General features: G+C 51.9%; 1 protein-coding gene across 3 annotated transcripts in view; it reads left to right on the top strand.

Moving 5' to 3' along the window:
- Nucleotides 1-20,180, top strand: part of Rab11fip4 (RAB11 family interacting protein 4) — a 109,986-nt gene that overhangs the window by 78,747 nt on the left and 11,059 nt on the right. For 2 of the 3 annotated variants that reach the window (XM_041664324.1, XM_041664327.1), the window contains 7 exons: nt 12,351-12,580; nt 16,914-17,108; nt 17,655-17,789; nt 17,965-18,000; nt 18,437-18,536; nt 18,760-18,863; nt 19,866-20,006. In XM_041664324.1, coding sequence (XP_041520258.1) covers nt 12,351-12,580; nt 16,914-17,108; nt 17,655-17,789; nt 17,965-18,000; nt 18,437-18,536; nt 18,760-18,863; nt 19,866-20,006 — 941 coding nt within the window. The remainder of the gene's footprint in view (nt 1-12,350; nt 12,581-16,913; nt 17,109-17,654; nt 17,790-17,964; nt 18,001-18,436; nt 18,537-18,759; nt 18,864-19,865; nt 20,007-20,180) is intronic. The other variant, XM_041664326.1, reaches the window with a different exon arrangement.

Here is a 20,180-nt window from a genome sequence, read left to right as displayed (position 1 = left end):
CGGTAGGAGCAGGCTTTCAGAGTAAGTAGTGGCTTGAAACCTTGTTTCCTTTGATCCCCTCTCAGTCTCTTTCCTGCCTTCTCCTAAGGTTCCAGTAGCCATTAGCCAAGTTGTCTACCTTCTACGTGGTCAGGGATTCACCGCTCCCTCTTTCATACATACACCCTGGTACTGCGGAAGGTGGGCGAGGTAACAGGAGCTTGGGGCACGGCCGAGGAAGAGCTTGACTGCCCATCTGAGGAGCCAGGTGGGCAGGCTCGGCTCTTTGAAGGCTTCTCGTGTATCCCCTGTGGTTCTTCATCCTTTTGGGCCCCAGGCTATGGCTGTCCTCGGACCTAATGTCCTCTTACCTGCCCCGTACTTGGCAGAGTTTCGGAGGGCACTAGCAGAGGCCCCCGGACAGGAAGGACCTCAGATGAAGCTGGCAGGAGGAGGACTGGAGCCCTGGGCTGATGAGAGGTACGGACTACAGGAGGGGAGGGGTCTGGCTACAGGGCCTAGGTGGTGCCTGCGGTGAGGGCCCTTAAGCCGCTGGGCTCCCGCCGGCCCTCTCATCAGTCTGCTCCTTTGTCTGCTCCAGGCAGGGCCTCCCCAGCAGCTGTGGGTGAACACTGGCACCTCATTGGGCCATCCATGGCCTGACGGTTTCTGTGGCAGAGGGAGGAGAGTAGGTCCCCTCTTGGCTTCGGGTTTCAGGCTATGTGTCACTCTACCCAGGGACACTCCCCAACAGTGGCCTCTCCGGGAGTTCCACATCACCTCTCTTGAGACTACCCAAGCAGAGGGCAGCGAGTTGGCCACTGCTTCCCAGACCTTCACCTGAAATCTGTGCCTCTCCTGTCACAGTGATAAAATGAGGAGCTCCCCAAGCCAGCCCCAAGAGCGCTGGGCCATGTGAATAACTCAGCCCTCACTTCAAACAGCCACGTTTTTTAAAAGCTATAATTTGTAGCCCAAAATAGCTGCCTGTTCCAGGAGGAGCCAGGAGAGCCCTTGTGCGGGCTTCAGTGTAGTCTGTGCATTTTGCTTTGTCGAGAACACGTGAGTTGCCCCGGCCCACAGTTTTTCTCAGGAGATCCTGAGGCACGGTTGACTGGTAGGAACAGAATCTTCCTGGGGCGCTTGGGGAATTTTCTTTGAGAACTCGGGGTTAGGTGTAGTGGCGAGCCTTTCATCCCAGCATTTACGAGGTAGAGGCAGGCAGGTTTTTGTGTGTTCCAGGCCAGCCAAGTGTACATACACAACAAGATCTTGTCTCAAACACAAACAAGGGAGATAATTTAGATGGGATATCTGAAGTTAGGGAGTACAGATTTAGGTGCTTGTGACCCTGACTTGGTAGATAGATGTAGACGGAAAGAGGGAAAATGGCCATCGATCGAGGGAAGCCTGAACTGCACTTGGAATACGGTTCTCTGTAGCGAGGCCTCTTTACAGGCTTTGGGGGGAAGCAAGAGTTTTCTATGATGCATGGAGCAGGGTGGTCATGGGTGGTCTTACTTTCTCCAGGTTTGGCTCCGCAAGTCCTCTTTGTGTGTGTGAGGAGATCCATGTGGGCGAGGGAACCCCAGGTTAACAGGAAATGCCTTCCTGGACCCTCTGCTTCTCAGTGGCTGGCATGCCTGGAATTCTTGGGGCTAGCTGCCGCTTTGGTTTCCAGATGTGGAAGTAATTTAAATTCTGTTTTCATAAACCCTGGGAGTTTGTCTCCGAAGTCCACGTGCTCGTTTGAAAAAATCAAGGTCATTGACTTAACTAGTAGGGAAGGGGTAGACCAGATATCCTCTTTGAATTCTTCTTATTAAAAACTCGTTTGACTGAGGTGCTTGGGTTTGAGACCCTGGGTTTTGGTACAGTCACCCCTCATCCAGGGCAGAGTTGAAGGTGGCTTCACCTCCTCTCCTGTGACTTTGTCTTGGAGATAATTCAGCCAGTCTGCTGCATCCATAGTCACCGTCACCGACCCTGGACATCCGTGGGAGCAGGGAAGGAAGGCCCTCGGGAGGCTGGCATCACAGCTATGCAGAGTGCCCACGTGTCCCCAGAGTGGTAGAGACCCTCCTTCCTGCCGTGGCCACAACAAAGGGAAGAAATCTGCTCTGGATTTTAAGTAGCCAGAAATAATGGCTTGTGTGGAGAAACTGGAAATATCTTCCTTAATTACCGGCCCCTTCTGGCCATAGAGGTGACCGCCCCAGGATCAGAGGTTGTGCATGCAGGGCCTGTGGCCTGAGGCTGCCTGCCAGCTCGGCATTTGTTCCCAGTCCCTGTTCACAGCTGTTTTATAACCCATGAGCAGGGTTGTGGACAACATCACCTCTGCTGTTGCACTCTCTGACAGCACTGGCAGGGTTCGTTGTTGTTTTTTGTTTGTTTTTCTTGAGACAGAACTGTTCTGGAACTCACTCTGTAGACCAGACTGGCCTCAAACTCAGATCACTGGCCTCTGCCTCCCAAGTGTTGGGATTAAAGATGTACACCACTACACCCAGCCTTGGCACCATCAGTTTTTAATATCTATGATTTCCGTGTGTGGGTGTGGGTGTGAGCCCCTGTGTGCATCTGTTTGTAGGTGTGGTCGTGGAGAGCTGGGTGAAAACACTCACTGATTGAGAATTCCCGTAGGCAACTCCTGAAGCAAAGAGGAAGACTATTGGTTGCTGGGGCCGTCATATCAAAGTACTTCAGCCCTAGTGGTTTAGATACTTAAAATAGATTTTCTCAGGCCCTGGAAGCTACGTTTGAGACCAAGGTGTCAACAGGATTGACTCTTCTAAAGCTTATCCTTGTTAGTATGGTCCTCCGCCTCACCCCAAATCCTCATCTCATTTCTTGACAGTCTTCTCTCCTGCTTGTTTTGAGTTGTTTTTTGTTTGTTTTGTTTTGTTTGTTTGAAGTGGGGTCTCATGTAGCCCAGGCTGGCATCAGACTTGCCATGTGGCTCTCAGAGATTGCACTGAATTCCGGGCACCCCTGCCTCTGCCTCCAGAGTGCTGGGACTAGAGGTGTGCACCACCACGTCCAGCTGTTTATATAATTTTTTAATATTTATTTATTTATTATGTATACAATATTCTGTCTGCGTGTATGCCCACACGCCAGAAGAGGGCACCAGACCTCATTACAGATGGTTGTGAGCCACCATGTGGTTGCTGGGAATTGAACTCAGGACCTTTGGAAGAGCAGGTGATGCTCTTAACCACTGAGCCATCTCTCCAGCCCGTGTTTATATAATTTTTAAATGGTGCAAAATTTGTCAGAACTCTTATACTTTTCCATAGTCAGTTGAGCACACGGAGGGCAAGCTGTCTTCCTGTTCCCTGTTTGTTTTGTTGGTGTAGAGACTGCATGGCGCATGCGGAGCCGCACAGGGTGGGAACAAAGGTCCCATCTCTGAGCTGCATCCCCAGCCCTCCTTAAAGTTTGCTTCTAACACATCCTAAAAGAGGAATGCCCGACATGATGGTGGTGCCGATACCACTGTCTCCCCTGGGAAGCTGTTGAAGGTAGGCCTGGCCACATTTTCAGCCAATCGGCTCTTTCTTAGCCTGCAGTGTCTTGCTCTAGGCTCAGCTCCACAAGGGCTTACCATATATTCCTCCCTATCTCTACGGCTCACCCAACATGTTGTTAGAAACGCTTTCATTAACCTCTTTCATCTTGGAAATGGAAACCTTCCCAGACCTCCTAACCGGAGACAGATCCCATCTGAGTTTGATGTCGGCCCTGTGTGACTTGATGTAACACTGCGTGAGGTTGGCTCTAGGACCTCCCCCTTTAATCTGCTTCCACGGCTTTCTCCCTTTCATTCTAGGTAGGGCTTCACTCTAGCCCAGACTGGCTGGAACTGTCTCTGTAGTCCAGGCTGGTCTCAGTCTCCCAGTGCTCCCTTTCCTTAGTCTCCTGAGTGCGGGGTCACAGGTATGAGCCGTGGCCACTTCTTTTTGTGGCCCACCGGGCCAGTTGTGTCGTAGAAGGTAGTATGTTTGTTTTTGGTCCATTTTTCCTCAGTGGCATGTAATTTGTGGTATGTTCCTTCCCACTTAGTAAATTAGATGCTAGGGTTTATTAGATGCTAGCCATTTTATTAACTGTTTTGCTGAGAGCCTCTTGTTGTGGGCCAGTGCCTGTCTCTTCCCCTTGATGATGCTATTTGACGGCTATGTTAAAGGAGCACTAGCCTGCTCCTGCACAAAGACCTGAGGGGGTTTCTGTGCTTTCCTGTGGCCTGCAGTGAGGAGTGGGGGGGGGGGGGCTCTGGTACTGTGCAAGTGTCCCATTTCCCTTCAGCCTCTGCTCTGTTGGCTTTGTTCCGCTGCAGTTACTGGGAAGTGTGCTGTGTGAGCCCGGCTTGATGTTCTCTCCCCTCTAGCGGCCCATTGCTTGTTCCATCCACGCCGAGGGAGGTAAACTAAAATCGCCAGCTCTAGGTTCTGTGGAGTTTTGCTGTATGTATTTTGAAACCGCTAAGAGATGCATAAATATGTGGGGGGGGGGGTTACATCTTGGTAAATGGATCCTACACCATGTTTAAGTGCCTCCTACCTCTTGAAGTGCTTCTGAGATTAGCATGGCCCTGTCCGCTTCCTTGCTTGGTATGGTGGGGAGGGCCATAGCTCAGCCATGGGGCTTCCGCTTTACCTACATAAGGCCTCCTGGGTTCTACTGCCTTTAAGCTCCACTTGGTCAGTAGCCCCCCTGCCCCCGTCAAAGACACAGGACTGTGGGCAGTCAGAGGTTTGGCATTGATTGGTTTCCAGCTCAGGCACTGTCTCAGCCAAAGCTGCACCGCCTGGGTCTCCCTCAGACCCTCCTTGGTGCCGCCCCTTACTCCAGCCCTTATGACTTGGCCCTTTAGATCCCTTAGCACTGCTCCTGCCTCTGTTCCTTTGGGGGAATTTGCCCGTCTCTGGGCTCTGCTCTGGGCTCTTTGCTGTCTCTGCAGCATGTCTCCCTCCTCTAATCCTCTGCTGCTTCCTGTCAGCAGGTGAGAGGTGAGTGGTGTGGAACTGGAGAGGAAGACAGTTGACATGGGACTGAAAGAGTATGTGGACTTCCACATTTGTGGCTGTGGCTTGGGCAGTGGCTGGCTAGTTCTGAGTGTCGTACTCTATTTAAATAGCACTGGAGGCCCGAGAAACCCCCGGCATGATATTCTCTTCTGCTGCTGCCCAGCACCAGGCGGAAGTCTCCCAGAGAGCCTGCCCGAACACCCTATTCTCCCCTTCCATACATGTGACCAATGAGGAGATGCCTATTGTTGCCCACTTCCCCCTCCTGGGACTGCAGGTCCCAGTGAGGTTGACAGCAACATTGGAGTTGCTGCGCTGAGATCAACTCCTGGGTGCTCCTGCTGAGGGGTGTCTTGAGCTAAGGTGAGACCCTCTCTTGGGGTTCAGGAGCAGACATACATGGAACCCAGGGCCCAAACCCTACCTTGACTGCCATTCCATCTGGGAAGGAACCACGGTAGAGTATGTTCTGTCGTCTGACCTACATCTGACCTGAGCGGGGAGATCAGGGTTACCGAGCTTTGATCTCTCAGGATAAGGCCACTCTCAGAGCAAGGGAGGTGGCTTCGTGACCAACTCCCCTGTGAGTTCCCTTGGCCTTGGAGGCGGGTCAAGGTTCTGTTCTTCTGTGTGGATGCCAGCCCCAACTCGTCAGCCCCACCTTTGGGCTTTGATTGGCACTGGGTAGCCCTTTGAAGAACCAAGATTCTCATCACCACTGGTGACATCTGGTCGCTGTGTTTAGCGGGGCCTGACTTCCAGCAAGGTTGACAGCCACAGTGGAAGTTACAGTCAGGGTTGCTTCCCAGCTACCATGGTCACCATTTTTCTGTGCGGAGAGCAGCCAAGCTGTAGTGGGCTATGAGTGTATCTCTGGGCAGTCTCATCTCACGTTCTTTGAATTCGGTGTGTTGGTACCACAAGCTCCCCTCAGAGGAGATTCCTGCGGCCCAAAGGAAAAACCTGTTATAACCCTGGCCTGTCCCGTGTCTCCAGGTTATTAGCTGGCTAGGTTCCATTACTGGCCTGGCCCGGTAGCCATTGCACTTCTCCCCAGTGTGAGGCTTGGCCTGTGCCTACCCACAGCCTCTTCTCTGCAGTGGGAGGTCCACGTGTACCCATGGGTGCCTGGTTTCAAGGGAAGCTGAAATGTGCCCGCCCAGGTTATTTTTACCCAGCTCTGTCCCCACAGAGCTTCGCTTTGGCTCCAAGTCACCGCCCGCGGAGTGGAGCCTGTTGCCAGGGCTGGGGGTGGATGAGCCCGCGCCTCAGGGCCTCCTGGACACCCTTCCCTAGGCAGCATCTCATCTTAACACTTATTACAGGGTGTGACTACTGTGCCAACAGACCTGCCAAGGCAGTGGGATGGAGAGGGCCCCGGTGCAGGGGGAAGTAAGCTAGCCTCCCAGAGCTGTCCTCCCTGGGGCTGGATAGAATTCAGGATGCTCAGATGTACCCCTTTGTATCATCCTTTAACATCCTAGTGACAGTAATAGCTCACATTCATCAACCCCTTCCCATACATTCTAAGACTGATGGCAGCTCAGTAACCGAAAGGCCACAGTGCTCATACTTGGTGAAGCGTGACTCGAACCCACTCTAGATCATGCCCTCAACACCCACCATCTCTGGGTCATGCTCTCGGCGTCCTTCAGAAGTGAGGTGCTGTCACACAGGCACTCACCACGGATGCTTGAGACGAGGCTCGGGAATGAAACTCCTCATCCGGTAGTCACCCCACCAGGCAGTGAGCACACCAGAGTCGTCGGCACGAGGCCTTAGATGCCCTTCTGTTGATGGCATAGGCCTCTGACGCCGTGCGGCTTGATTCAAGAAGTGCTGAGTCCTCACCTGCCACGGGCCCCTGCACTGCCGACTGCTGGGGTTCAGATGCTGACCTCCCTGTGGTCACGGCTTCAGTCTCTGCTCTTTTGGGGGAACGGAAATAGGTAGTCACTCTGTACAGTCAGTGTTCTCTGTACATCGCCTGCCAGGAAACTTAGGGTGTGTGACCTTGAGACTGTTCACTCCGCCCCTTTATCCCCCACATCTTCCGTGAGGTGGCTGAGAGTGAAGACCAAATCAAACTGTTTAGTTTGGGTCCTGATATACCTCCTGGCTGCATGGCAGGGACAGTGGGCCTTTGTAAGCCTCTCTGAGGGCCCCCACGTGTACTGATACTTGGTCTTTTCAACAGCCCTTGAATTCAGCCCTTTCCAGCTTCCTACAGAGGAAGGGGTGGCTGTGGGGCCTACTGATAGGTGAACACAGCTCTTGAGACTGGAGAGGGCTCCATGGGCAGGCTGTGTGCCTGCTGGCAACCCCTTCCAGATGGGGCCAGTTCTGTCCAGCCCCAGATGAGAACAAAGTGGAAAAGTGGAGGTGGAGACACTTGGGGTGGGGGTGGGGGGTCGGGGGAGGGAGGGAGTGCAGCCGGCTGGGTCCTATTTCCCTGGGCTTGGGTATAGTACTGTCTCCAGCATTCCCTGACTTTGGATTAGCCACTGGGCCCAAACAAGTATATATCCTGAGAGGCTGTATGGCAGTCAGCTAGCTGACCAGCCAAGGACCCATGGCGGGTGGGACAATCTAGGCTCTGAATACAGAGCCTCCCACAGCTGCTGACTGCCATACAGCCTCTCGGGCAGAAATGACAGTCCCTGTTCCTAGGGGAAATCCCAGGGACACAGAGATGGTCTACTAGGACTGATTTGCCAGGCTTCAGAGCTGTGCTCTCCACTGGTCCCACCGCATGGGTTCCCCAGGGCTTGCTTACCCAGCGGCATACTGCATCTACTTTCTCTTCCGTCCGCCTCTGACCCCGAGGCTGGGAAAGAAGAGTTCCCTGAGATTGTTTGGACACAAATAAGCCATGGTGTTATGGACACGAGCTCTGTGCTTAAAGTCACCTCTTTGTCCTCAGGGACAGAGCCCTGGGAAACGATAGGGCCACAGACAGAGCCATATTGCCTGCTGAGGACCCTGCCCTCCTGAAGCTTCTTAAAGACCAGACAACCTTTCTGTACAGACTCTGAGGAGGCTGCATAAGCCCCAGGCTTGGAGACCTATACTGGTTGCTGGGGCAGTAAGATGACTGGATGCTCCTGTGTAGTATTTGTCTGTCTGTCAGTCAGTCTGTCTGTCTCTCTCTCCCCCTACATATTGGTGATCAGGACAAGAAAGGAGAGTTCTGGAAACTAGAGTCTCAGAACCATAAACTCTGGAAACTCAGCCTCCTGGGATGCCCATGTCCTGCCCTGCCAGCCCTCTGGGCAGGTCCTGGGCACCATGAGGGATGCAGGGTGAGGATGTCTACTTTCTGCGTCTCCAGCCAGCGTGGTGATCAGGTGGGATGATGACAGCGATGTCTTCTGTCTCACTACAGAGAGTACTTTGGGGAGAGACTCTGGCCACCTGGGGGCTGCTGAAACCAGCCTTGATTAGTTCAGGACCGAGGCCCACATCTTGCGTCAGCCTGAGTAGAATTTCCATAGCATCCCCCAGGCAATTCGTCCTCAGCTCCTACATAGTCCCCAAAGCTCTCCAATACACAGCAAGGCCGCCTCTGCCCGAGTCGCACGGAACAGGTTTCTCTTTGAGGGTGGTCTTGCCAGGGAGAGCGTCCCTTCCCTATGCAACTTAATAATGCTAAAGGAGTATTACTGACTCAGGTGGGTTCCTGTGTCTGTTCTCCCTGCCTGAGAGGAAGGGGCACAGGTTGGGGGTCAGAGGCCTCTTCTCTGCCTCCCAGAACTGCTTCCCTTCCTTCAGGTGTTCGAGGTGGGAGCTTCTGGCCCAGCGCTTTCTCACCCTTCCCAGGGGCCTGGTCTACCTGGTGAGGAGGGTCTGCTTGGGGACAGACCTGGACCAGCCCCATCCTGTTTGGTCTCTTTCCTTACTGCTTTCTATTACTTTAATTTGGGGCGAAGCTGCAAGAATTGGTTTTGAAGCTGTAATTAAAATTTCCACTTGCCTTAGGCAAACAATTGTGGATTGAATGAAAAGAGGGTGTTAATAAAGGAGGACGTTAATTTTAAAGGAAAATGTTGTTGAGTGGGTGTGTGGGCATACACCTGTGGACACAGAGCTAGGCGGCTGATGGAGCTCCAGACTTGGCACGGCTGAGCCTTGGCTTCAGATCTGAGCAGGGCCCTTTGTAAGCTGGGCCGCTTCAGCAGCCACCTGCCTCCTTGGACCTCGTCTTTCTCGGGCATTAGATGAGACAGGAACAGGCATGCGTGTCCTGTATACCTCATGCCACCCTTGCAGGGCTGCTATGGGACAGAGTGCTTGGTGAGAAGGTGATGGGCAGGCAGATGTGTGCTCCCCTCAAAAGTCTGCCCAGAAGGAGGGTGGTCTGGTCTTGGGGCATGAGGGATGTTTGGGGCATTTCTTCTGTCCTGTGACGGAGATAGCCCCGTTGAGGCCACTTTTCCCACCCTGTCAGGAGCTAGTGTGGCTTGCCGGAGTGTTGATCACAATGCTGCTGTGGGCGCGGGATGCTGGGTGAGCTCCAGTGTGCCTTGGGCTCAGTGAGACAGGACACCTAGGTTCCCAGGTAAAGCCTGTCATCTAGAAAGGGTGTGGAAGGGGTAGGCCTGGGACTGAGGTGAAGGTCAGGTGCAACCTGTGGCTGGACAAGTGGCATTCCTGGCAATTGTCACGTGCTCACCTCGACTGCCTGTCAGGTGGACTTTACAGGTCCTCGTAGCGGGCAATGGCATAGAGAGTACTCGTGCTGCTCCCTTGGGGTATGGGCCACCTCCTCTTACCCCCATGAGTGTCTTTGTGCTAAGCAACCTCTCCAGTGGGGGCGGCTGTGTGCACGTGGAAACGCGGAATGTGCGTTAGGAGGGGCCCCAGGCATCATCGGTAGCATCTAGTTCCTAGAGAGTGACTCACCTCCCTGTCACACCCAGATCTGAAAGCCAGTGGAGTGTGAAGGCAGCAGTGATAAAGGAAACTGTGTGGCAGCCAGAAGCAGCCCGGGCCCTCTGCCCACTCTACCAGCCAGAGATCTCTGGCAGGCTACTCTTTGAACTCCCGTGTCTCCATCAGTAAAACAGGACTAGACAGCCGCCCTGGAGACCTGTCCCAAGCAAAAGTAGGACAGCATGAACTCTGCCCGGGCTCTGGCATACTACGGTTGGTCTAGTGCATTGGTCTGCACTGTTTGGGGTAGGCTTGTGCGTGCTGAGAGAGGGCTTTGATGAGTTAGGAGCCACATGCGATGGATCAGAATGCATGGGTGGGAAAGACCTGCAAACATCCCTTGATCTTTACCAACGGGATTGCCCGGCACTGATTTCATCTTTGTTCAGCTGAGTTTTGGCACAGGGAGGAACCAAGTTTGTTAATCACCTTCTCTTTGTAGCCCCCAGGTCTTCTCGAGATAGGCCCAGCCTGTCTCCAAGTGGCTTCCTGTAGTGTCTTGTAACCTTTTCTTGTGGGCATTTTTCAAGACTTTCAAGGCTCTGCCTCTGGCCCCCTGGTAGCCCTGGTATACGAGGGAAACGTTTTTAGTAGAGTTCTCCGTCAGCCCTAGACATAGAGCGTATGGTAGGACAGGTAGAAGCAGCGCCCCAGGGAGTGCCCACCTACTCAGAAGCCAGGAGATGGTTTCCTGAGGCCTCCCGTCAAGTTTAGGTAAGGAAGCTCAGCCTGAACTCTTCTCTAAGGTGATGTCAGCAAGGGGTGCAGACAAATCTTGCAGCATATCAGCAGCCTGTAAAGTGTATTCTAGGCATTGGCCCGACCATCTCAGGCCCAGAGTGGGAGCTCGTGGCTGGTGTGTGACAGACCGCTCCTGTCTACTCACTCTAAATAGGGGGCCCGTGACAGATGCCAGCAAAATCCATCTAGTGAACCAACGAGTTTTTGGGGGTTACTTACAGGAGTATCACCAAAATCCACCCCACAAAATCTGGGAACCTGGAGAATACCGCACAGCCTACAAGGTAGCTCAGTAGGGTGGACAGTGTCCTTTCCAGGGGCCTTGGTCGGACTAAGCCTCTTCCAGGCAGCTCCATAGTCTCTGTTTCTTTCAGGCTGCTTGACTGGTCTCTACTTGTTGGAGCTTTGCTTGTCTGCTGGCTGTTTTGGGAGGCAGGGGCCTAAAGAATTTGGTCAGTTTCAGGGAGTTCTTGAAACTGTTTTGAGTTGTTTACTTTCTGACTTAAAAAGGTGGAGATGGGGTGTATGTCTGCTATACAACTGCTGGCAACATGGCTTCTGGCAAAGAAATAAGTAACAGAAATTGTCACCATTTTCTTTCTTGTGAAACGTGATATCTCCATAAAGTCCTGTCCCGCCTAGGACTCAGTATGTAGGTTATGCTAACTTCAAACTTACAGCAATCCTTCTGCCTTTTCTTCCAAGTGCTGGGAGTGCCCACTGTGCGCCACAGGCAAACAGGGAATAGTGGACGCAGAGGTCCTGTAAGGGTCCATTGCCATTCGTTTGCTTGCTTTTTGAGACAGGACCTCACTGTAAATATTGCAGCTCTGAAGGGAGAGGTATCCTGGCAGTCGGGAACCAAGGACTACCACAAAGTCACACTGCACAGCAAACCTCACACAAGAGATTTATTGGGAAGACACAAGAGGGTGTCTCTGGTCTCTGCTCAGGGGAAAAGCAGCAAGAACTAAGTGGGAGGCAGGCTTATATAGTTTTTTGGAGGAACAGTTTTCCAGGGTGGAGATTTCAGGGTGGGGATTGGTGGGATTTCAAGTCCTGAACTTGTGGGGAGCTCAAGGGTTGGTGGGATTTCAAGCTCAGGGATTGGTGGGTCTCCAAACCCAGAAGTAAGTTCAGACTTTTTATCCTACACTCACTGTATAGCTCTGGCTGGCCTTGAACTCACTATGTAGACCAGGCTGACCTCAAACTCACAGAGAACAGATCTTTCTTCTTCCTTCTGAGTGCTGGGCTTGAAGGCCTGCATGAAATCCCATGGCCATCTTGGTTTACAGAAGAGGTGCTGAGGTTCTCCGGCTGTGCAGGATTTTGGAGGGGGCACCTAGATTTCTCTGCACTGTCTTGCCTCAGGTTCCTCCTGAGAGGTCAGGGTTGTCCCTGACAGCTGACTAGGGTGGGTCTACCCACAGTGCGGATCCTGTGCAGGCTGTGATGGGGGCTCTGTCTGGGAGACAAGCCCCTTACTGTACTTTCAGGAGTCAGCTGCCAGGAGAAGCCCTCATGGCTAACCAGACATCCTTATATCTAGCCGCTCCCGTTCTTGGCCCTCCTGCCTCCCGGTACCTGCAGATGTCATTATGGACCAGAGTATTGAGTCCCAGGGAGCCAACCTCTCTCATTCTGTCCTTCTGTGTTTGCCAGGCCAGCGACATCTCCAGCTCTACGTTTGCTGATGGCGAGCTCCTCCCCAGGGAACCCGGCTTCTTCCAGGAAGACGAGGAGGAAGCAATGACACTGGTCCTGCCTGAGGGACCCCAGGAGTTAGAAATGGACACCCCTATGGAGAGCAGCCAGGGCCTGGAGGGTTCTGGCAGGAGCCCTGGCGATGAGAAGGAGCCTGAGCTGGGAGGTCTGTTCCTGCCAGAGGACAAGTGAGTGAGCAGAACGGCATGTGGCCCCAGGGCCAGAAGTGCGGTTCTTGGAAGGCTCTCCAGCAAGTACATGGCACACCTTGTCAGGATGGCACTGAAGTTGTTACTGCCCCAAGTTTCTGGATAGTAGGGATGATTCTAGAATTGCAGGCCACTGTGCAAACGTTAGCTTTCTTTGGCGGGGCCAGGGAGTTGGAGACAAGGTCTCAGCATGTATCCCTGATGGCCTTAGAACTTGCCGTGTAGACCAAGCTGGCCTTGAACACACAGAGATCTGCCTGCCTCTGTCTTCTGGAATTAAAGGCGAGCATCACCACGTGTGGCTCTCAGAACTCTGCTTCTAATGGTTGCTCAGTGATGTGGGGTATATGAACTCGTTTAGTTTCAAAAAGCAGGTTAGGGCCAAGGGTATAGCTTAGTGGTAGAGAAGAGCACCTAACTTATCATGTGATTCCAGCACTGCTTTAAAAAGATGTCGTAGGATATGCCTGGGAAAATGATCTTAGAAACTGAGCAGTGGTGATTTCTGGAAGGTGGGTGGTTTATCATTTAAGTTACTATCCATAGTCTGTATTTCAACACTGATGATATGCCCTCATAAGAAGTGTTTTAAAACAGTAGTAAGGTCTGAGTGGACTGGTCTATATCTGTAACTCTCCGGTAGAGCAATTGTCTTGCATTGCCAAAGCCTTCAGTTCAAGCCCCAACACTGAGAAGAGGAAGGAGATGGTGGACACTTGCCTAGCTTCTCGGCAGAGAGCAGTGCCCATGTTCAGTTTGGTGTCAACAGAAAGGAATCTCTTTGAGGGGGGTGGGAGGGAGAAAGGGGAGAAGGGGAGCAAGCAAGGAGCTCTCGTAGTGGCTTTGAGCCACATGAAATTGCCAACTTTTGATTTGGTTGGTTTGGTTTTTCAAGACAGGATTTCTCTGTGTAGTCCTGGCTGTCCTGTAACTCACTCTGAGACCAGGTTGGTCTCAAACTCAAGAGGTCCACCCTCCTGCCTGTGCCTCCTGACTGTTGGGATTAAAGGTGTGCACCACCACTGCTGGACAAATTGCCAACTTTTAATCATCTCAAACCTCATTAAAAAAATTAACTTCCATAATTGAACCACCTATGCGTTTCTGAATACCAAGCTCCTTGTACTTGCATGGTTTTCAGAGTCAGGATACTATTAAGGGGCCCTTTGGAGTGGACTGTCTATGTAGAGGGTCCTGAAGCAGGCATCAACTGTGTCTCTGACCAGCTGACACAGGAACAGAGGTTCAGGAATCGCCACAGGTCTGGTAGCCATCACTTGCCAGTGGATGGCCTTTTGTTTCCTGTGACTAATCACCAGGGCTGGGGACCAAGAGTTTGTGGGGCTTTTGTTGTTGTTGTTTTGTTTTTAATTATTAAAAAGTTATTTATTTATTTTTAAATTTATTACATTTTATTTTTTTGGTTTTTCAATACAGGGTTTCTCTGTGTAGCCCTGGAACTCACTTTGTAGAACAGGCTGGCCTTGAGTTCAAGGATCTGGCTGCCTCCCAAGTGCTGGGATTAAAGGTGTGTGCCACCACCATACCCTATGTATTTTTAGATTTATTTTTGCATATATGAATGTTTGCCTACATGTATATATGTGTACCAACCACATGTGTGCCTGTTGCCCACAGATGGCAAAAGAGAGTGTGAGTTACAGTTGGTTGTGAACTGCCAAACCTGAGTTCCCTGCAAGATCAACAAGTGCCCTTAACCACTGAGCCATCTTTAGCCTGAGTTGTGTGTGTTTAAGAGTATTTTATTAGACTGGGCAGTGGTGGCACATGCCTTTAATCCCAGTACTTGGGAGGCAGAGGTAGGTGGATCTCTGTGAGTTCAAGGTCAGACTGGTCTACAAGAGTTTCAGGACAAGTTCCAGGACAGGCTCCAAAACTACAGAGAAATCCTGCCTTGAAAAAAAAAAGATTTTATTTTATTTTTTCTCTGTGTGTTGGATAAATAGAGGCCCAAAAAGGGCGTCTGTGAGTCTATAGGGGGGCATTTTCGAATGCTGGGGCCTGAAATTAGCTCCTCTTAAGAGCAATATGTTCTCTTACCTGTTGCCATCTCCCCAGCCCTGTTGAAGTTTTACCAACATTTATTGGGGAAAGAGAGCATTGTGAGCCATTCAGCCTGAGATACAGAGGACCCCGAGGGGAGGCAAAGTGTGAATAAATAAAATGCAGGTTGGATCTAAGGACTTAATCCTTAATACCCTGTCTTTAGTGCTTGATCCTTAAACAGAAGCCGGGGTTCCCTGGAGCCAAGCTTTGGGAACTAACACTGATCCTGAGCTGGGGAAGTCATGATCTGTGGATGAGGAGAGTGTTTACTGTGTCTGGGAAGACGAACTCAGGCAGGCTCTGGGGTGAGCCTCTCTTTGCTCTCAGCTCGTAGATAGCCCCAGCCAACCAAGCTTCCCTAAATCATATGGGTTACCCATGAGAGGTCCCAGAGCAGTGGTTCCCAATCTGTGGTTGCTACCCCTGGGTTGTCAAATGACCCTTTGACAGGGGTCACATATTAGATGCCCTACATATCAGGTATTTACATTATAATTCATAACAGTAGCAAAATTACAGTTACGAAGTGGTAATGAAAATAATTTTATGGTTGGGGTCACCACAACATGAGGAACTGTATTAAAGGGCCACAGATTAGGAAGGCTGAGGATCATTGCCCTCGAGTCTGGCATCTTTGGCAGATATTCTTTAGAAGTAGGCATCTTTGGGCTAGAAATGCCCCTTATAAATGGGGGGCTGATTCTCATCTGGTAGCTCATTGTTGCTTGTTGTGATAAAGATAATGCGGGCTAGAGAGCTGACTCAGTGGGTGAAGGTGCTTGCCAGATGACAGATGACCTGAGGACAGAACTAGTATACAAAGCCGTGAGCATCAGTAACGGCAGTGCGTATCTGTAATGGCAGTGAGCATCTGTAACCGCGGTGCGTATCTGTAACGGCAGTGAGCATCTGTAACCGCGGTGCGTATCTGTAACGGCAGTGAGCATCTGTAACCGCAGTGTGCATCTTTAATGGCAGTGAGCATCTGTAACCACGATGCGCATCTGTAACCGCAGTGTGCATCTTTAACAGCAGTGAGCATCTGTAACCACGGTGCGCATCTGTAACCCTGTAACCGCAGTGCGCATCTGTAACCCTGTAACCGCAGTGCGCATCAGTAATGGCGGTGGTGGTGAGCATCTGTAACGGCAGTGAGCATCTGTAAAGGCAGTGAGCATCTGTAACCACGGTGCGCATCTGTAACTGCGGTGAGCATCTGTAACCGCGGTGCACATCTGTAACGGCGGTGAGCATCTGTAACCGTGGCGCTCCTTCAGAAAGGCAGGAGCATCGAGCAGGCCAGCTGGCCTGGAAGAGTCTGCTTTCCCCTGACTCCACACATGGGCTGTTGCGCAGGGATGTCTGCATGCACACGTGTGCACACGGACACATGAATGCACACACTAATAGTAATAACAAATAAATTTTTAGAAATTAAGAGATAGTTAAAAGTTGGAAAAAGTGGAATGGGAGAAAACAGCCAGCACCCTTACCCAAGCCTGTTTATCATGATACTGCTTGTATTTTCTACTTTTTAAAAAAGATTTATTTATTTATTATGTATACAGCATTCCTTCCATGTATGCCTGCATACCAGAAGGGAACACCAGACCTCATTACAGATGGCTGTGAGCCACCATGTGGTTGCTGGGAATTGAACTGAGGACCTCTGGAAGAGCAGTCAGTGCTCTTAAGCACTTTTTTTTTTTAGAGACTGGGGGTTGCTATGTAGCCCTGGCTGGCCTGGAATGCTCTGTGTAGACCAGGCTGGTCTTAAATTTTTAAAGATCTACTTGCCTCTGTCTCCCGAGTTCTAAAATTAAAGGCTTGCGCCATCATTGCCAGCATAGTAAAACCCTGTCACAAAATAAATAAGTTTATTAATTACTAAGTCTCAAAGCTTGTCTAACTTATCATTGATACTTATTTCTCTACCTTCTTGCCAATATTTGCATAAGCCTTTCAACAATCATTTGATACTCTATAATTTAATAATTTGAAACACTGGTACAAATTCTATTACTCTAACTATAATTATAGTGCAATTTTAATCTATCTGTTGCTTAATCATCAAGTAATAACCAGTATTTTGTTGTTTCTTATGGTGGAAATTTCTGGAACATATGGCTGTTCCCCTTAGGATGAGGTCCTCAAGGTCCAAAGATCTAGACTTGGCCAGGCTCCCGCTGTGTGTAGGGCCAGGCTGCTCTCTGCCCTTCACTAACTGGGTGCTTATGGTCCTCAGGTCCCTGGTCCTCACTCCATCCATGACCACATCAGACCTTTCCACTCATTCCACCGCCTCTCTCATCAGCAACGAGGAGCAGTTCGAAGACTACGGAGAGGGGGATGACGTGGACTGTGCTCCCAGCAGCCCCTGCCCTGATGACGAGACCAGAACCAACGTCTACTCAGATCTAGGATCGTCAGTGTCTTCCAGGTGGCCCCCTTGCTCTGCGGTAGCATTTGGAGTCCAGGGAAAATGGCAGAACCAGTCTAGACTCACCCCAGTGGGTCAGACAGACAAATATCATCCTTCCCTCTGTCCAGGGCTACATAGCTCTATTGGCATATGGGGTGCCACCTTCTCCTATCCTGAGGTCAGGTTTGCCCTTTCCCCTTTTATCTTGGGGAACAAACAGTTAACTGGTCTATGAGTCTGCAGATCCTGGGGGGTGTCTGTGTCACCATGCTTCCTAGTACCTCTATACTAAAGGCCTTCCAAGTGACCCTCTGTGGCCCCTTCTCACCTGCCCAAGTCATTCCTTCCTGTGACATTAGCTCTCAGTATGCCTTATCTGTTAACTGGGCTCGTTTCTCCCAGCTTTCTCTGACAACCGTGGGAACAGGGTGCTCTGATTTATTTCCATTCCTCTATCCCAAAGTAGAAATAAAAGCCTTGGGGAAGTAGATAGAGCAAGCGCAGCAGGACGGGCAGGGCACAGCCTGCCAGCAGCGTAGAGTGACACCCTCTCCTCCGGTGCAGTGCGGGGCAGACCCCAAGGAAGATGCGCCATGCCTACAACAGTGAGCTGCTGGACGTGTACTGCTCTCAGTGCTGCAAGAAGATCAACCTGCTGAATGACCTGGAGGCCCGGCTGAAAAACCTAAAGGCCAATAGGTGAGGCCGCAGCCCAGAGAGGCAGGGCTAGCAAGGCAGACTCTGTGTGGGCAGGTATGTGGGTGTCCGAGCAGGGCTGGGCGTTCACGGCGGCACATTGACACCACACCGATGAACGATGCCCCTCGGTACCCAGTGTCCATCTTCTCAGTGACTGTGTCCCCTCTTTCTCTAGCCCCAACCGGAAGATCTCAAGTACAGCTTTCGGACGGTAAGACCCTCCTGGGAGACAAGGAGCTGGGTGCTTTCCACCTTCACTTCTGCTGTCCTGGGGTCAGGGCTCCGTGGTGGCAGCCCAGATTCAGCCTGTGCACGCTGTTAGCCAAGCGAGCAGGCTGCCGTGAGGCCATCCTCAGCTGCTTTCCTGCAGAGCCAGCATCTGTAGGTCCTCACTGCTTCAGCTTTAGTGGCTTTTCTCGGGTGCCCTGAGGACCATAGTCCAGCCCATGGCTGTTGGTGCCTTCCCTTCCACAGAGGACCTGGGCTTGGGGAATGCTCTGTCCACCATCCTTAGAGTAGACTGTCATCTGGGTGGGAAGGTCAGGTGGAGCGTTCCTCCTGTGACCTCCTTCTTGGCAGCCCCATAGCCTGAGTTGGGGCCCCATACTCTGGCAGACTTGGCAGACAGGTGCCCTCCGCCCCCACAGGCAGCTCATGCACAACAGTAACTTCAGCAGCAGTAACGGCAGCACCGAGGACCTTTTCCGGGACAGCATCGACTCCTGCGACAATGACATCACAGAGAAGGTGAGCCCTGGGGCCCTCTGCGCATTCCTGGGATGAGTGGGGGTGGACCCTGGGTTCACCTGGGCAGTCGGTGGGGAAGGGCCCTGATCACACGCCCCCTCCTCTCCAGATGTGACTGCTCTTTTAGCCTCGTTCACTTGGGGATCTTTGTCACGAGCTTTCCTAGATTGTCAGTTCTCTGTCTTCGAACACTTTTTCTAATGTTTTACCCCGCACGCTGCAGGTGAGCTTCCTAGAAAAGAAGGTGACAGAGCTGGAGAATGATAGCCTGACCAGTGGGGACCTGAAGAGCAAGCTGAAACAGGAGAATATGCAGCTGGTGCACAGGTCTGGTGGAAGGTGGCTCTGGGGAAGGGGGAGTTTTCACCACTGCCGGCAGAGAAGCCTCAGTCTTTCTGACTTGGAGGCACTTAGCCTCGATTCCAGACCCGATAGAGTCTGTGCTTAGTGCACAGCCCGGGACTTGTGGCTCTCGCTACGTAAGAGCAGCGGTTCTTAACCCGTAGGTCTCCTGCATATTAATGATTCATGACAATAGCAAAATTACAGTAATGAAGTAGCAATGAAATAATTTTATGGTGGGGGTCACCACAGCATATGAGGGACTGTATTAAAGGGTCACAGCATTAGGAGGGTTGAGAAGCATTGGACTACAGTGACTAGAGCCTGGCTTCCTTCCTGGGAACACGCCCTGTGGTGGGGAGTGGAAGGCAGGAGGACCCAGGTAGTACTGCGTGTGGCCAGGTGGTGATGGTATGGATGGACACCAGGGCCCCTGGGAGGGATGCTCTCCCATGCTGGCTGGCTTCCACAGGGACAAGAAACTTAGTAGACTCCTCTGGGTCCGGGTCCGGTGCTCCCCTGCCCACACCATAGCCTTTTCGTATGCCCCAGCTCAGCCTGGTGGACGGACTGTGAGCAGTTGGACAATTTTAGGCTTCCAGTAGTCAGGCTTGGGCTATGACTCCAGAGGACCCGACCTTTACCTGGCTCTGGATTTCTTACGGCCACGTGCCTAAGTCGTCAGAGGGGTACTGGGCAGGAAGTCGGCAGAAAAGAGAGAGTAAGACATAGGAGCCGTTGTGTAGCTGTGGCCAAGCTTGCTGTTGTGGCCTCACTCCCCTCTGGAGCGTCTCCACTGGATCTGCTTCTCCCTTGAGTATGATTGACACACATCTCAGATGTCACAGTGTCCCTGATTTACCTGTCAGCCAAGCTCATGGCCCACATCACAGCCATTCATGAGGGGCTTCGGCGGGGTAGGCCTTCTTGAATATGGTGAGAGTGTGTGATGCTTGCCCTGACTGGAGTTGTTTGTGCCTACCTCAGGGTGCATGAGCTGGAAGAGATGGTGAAGGATCAGGAGACCACAGCAGAGCAGGCACTGGAGGAGGAGGCGCGACGACATCGTGAGGTCTACTGCAAGCTGGAGCGGGAGAAGAGCACGGAGCTGGAGCTGCTCAACACCAGGTAGGCACCAGGCCTTGTGCCCGCTGTGCCCTGCTGTGCCCCGCTGCCCTGGCAGCCCTTGGGTAGCGCTGGCTCCACGTATTTTCAGTAAACTGAGCCTACCACTCTAGCATTTCTGCCTCAGGTACTACAATTGCGCAGACCTGTTGTTGAGGGAGCAGGCAGGATGCTATT

This window comes from Microtus oregoni, unplaced genomic scaffold, assembly GCF_018167655.1.
Source record: "Microtus oregoni isolate MIOR12 unplaced genomic scaffold, Mior012 000015F_ref0000493, whole genome shotgun sequence".
Lineage (NCBI taxonomy): Eukaryota > Metazoa > Chordata > Mammalia > Rodentia > Cricetidae > Microtus > Microtus oregoni.
This window is presented reverse-complemented; position numbering and strand designations above follow the sequence as displayed.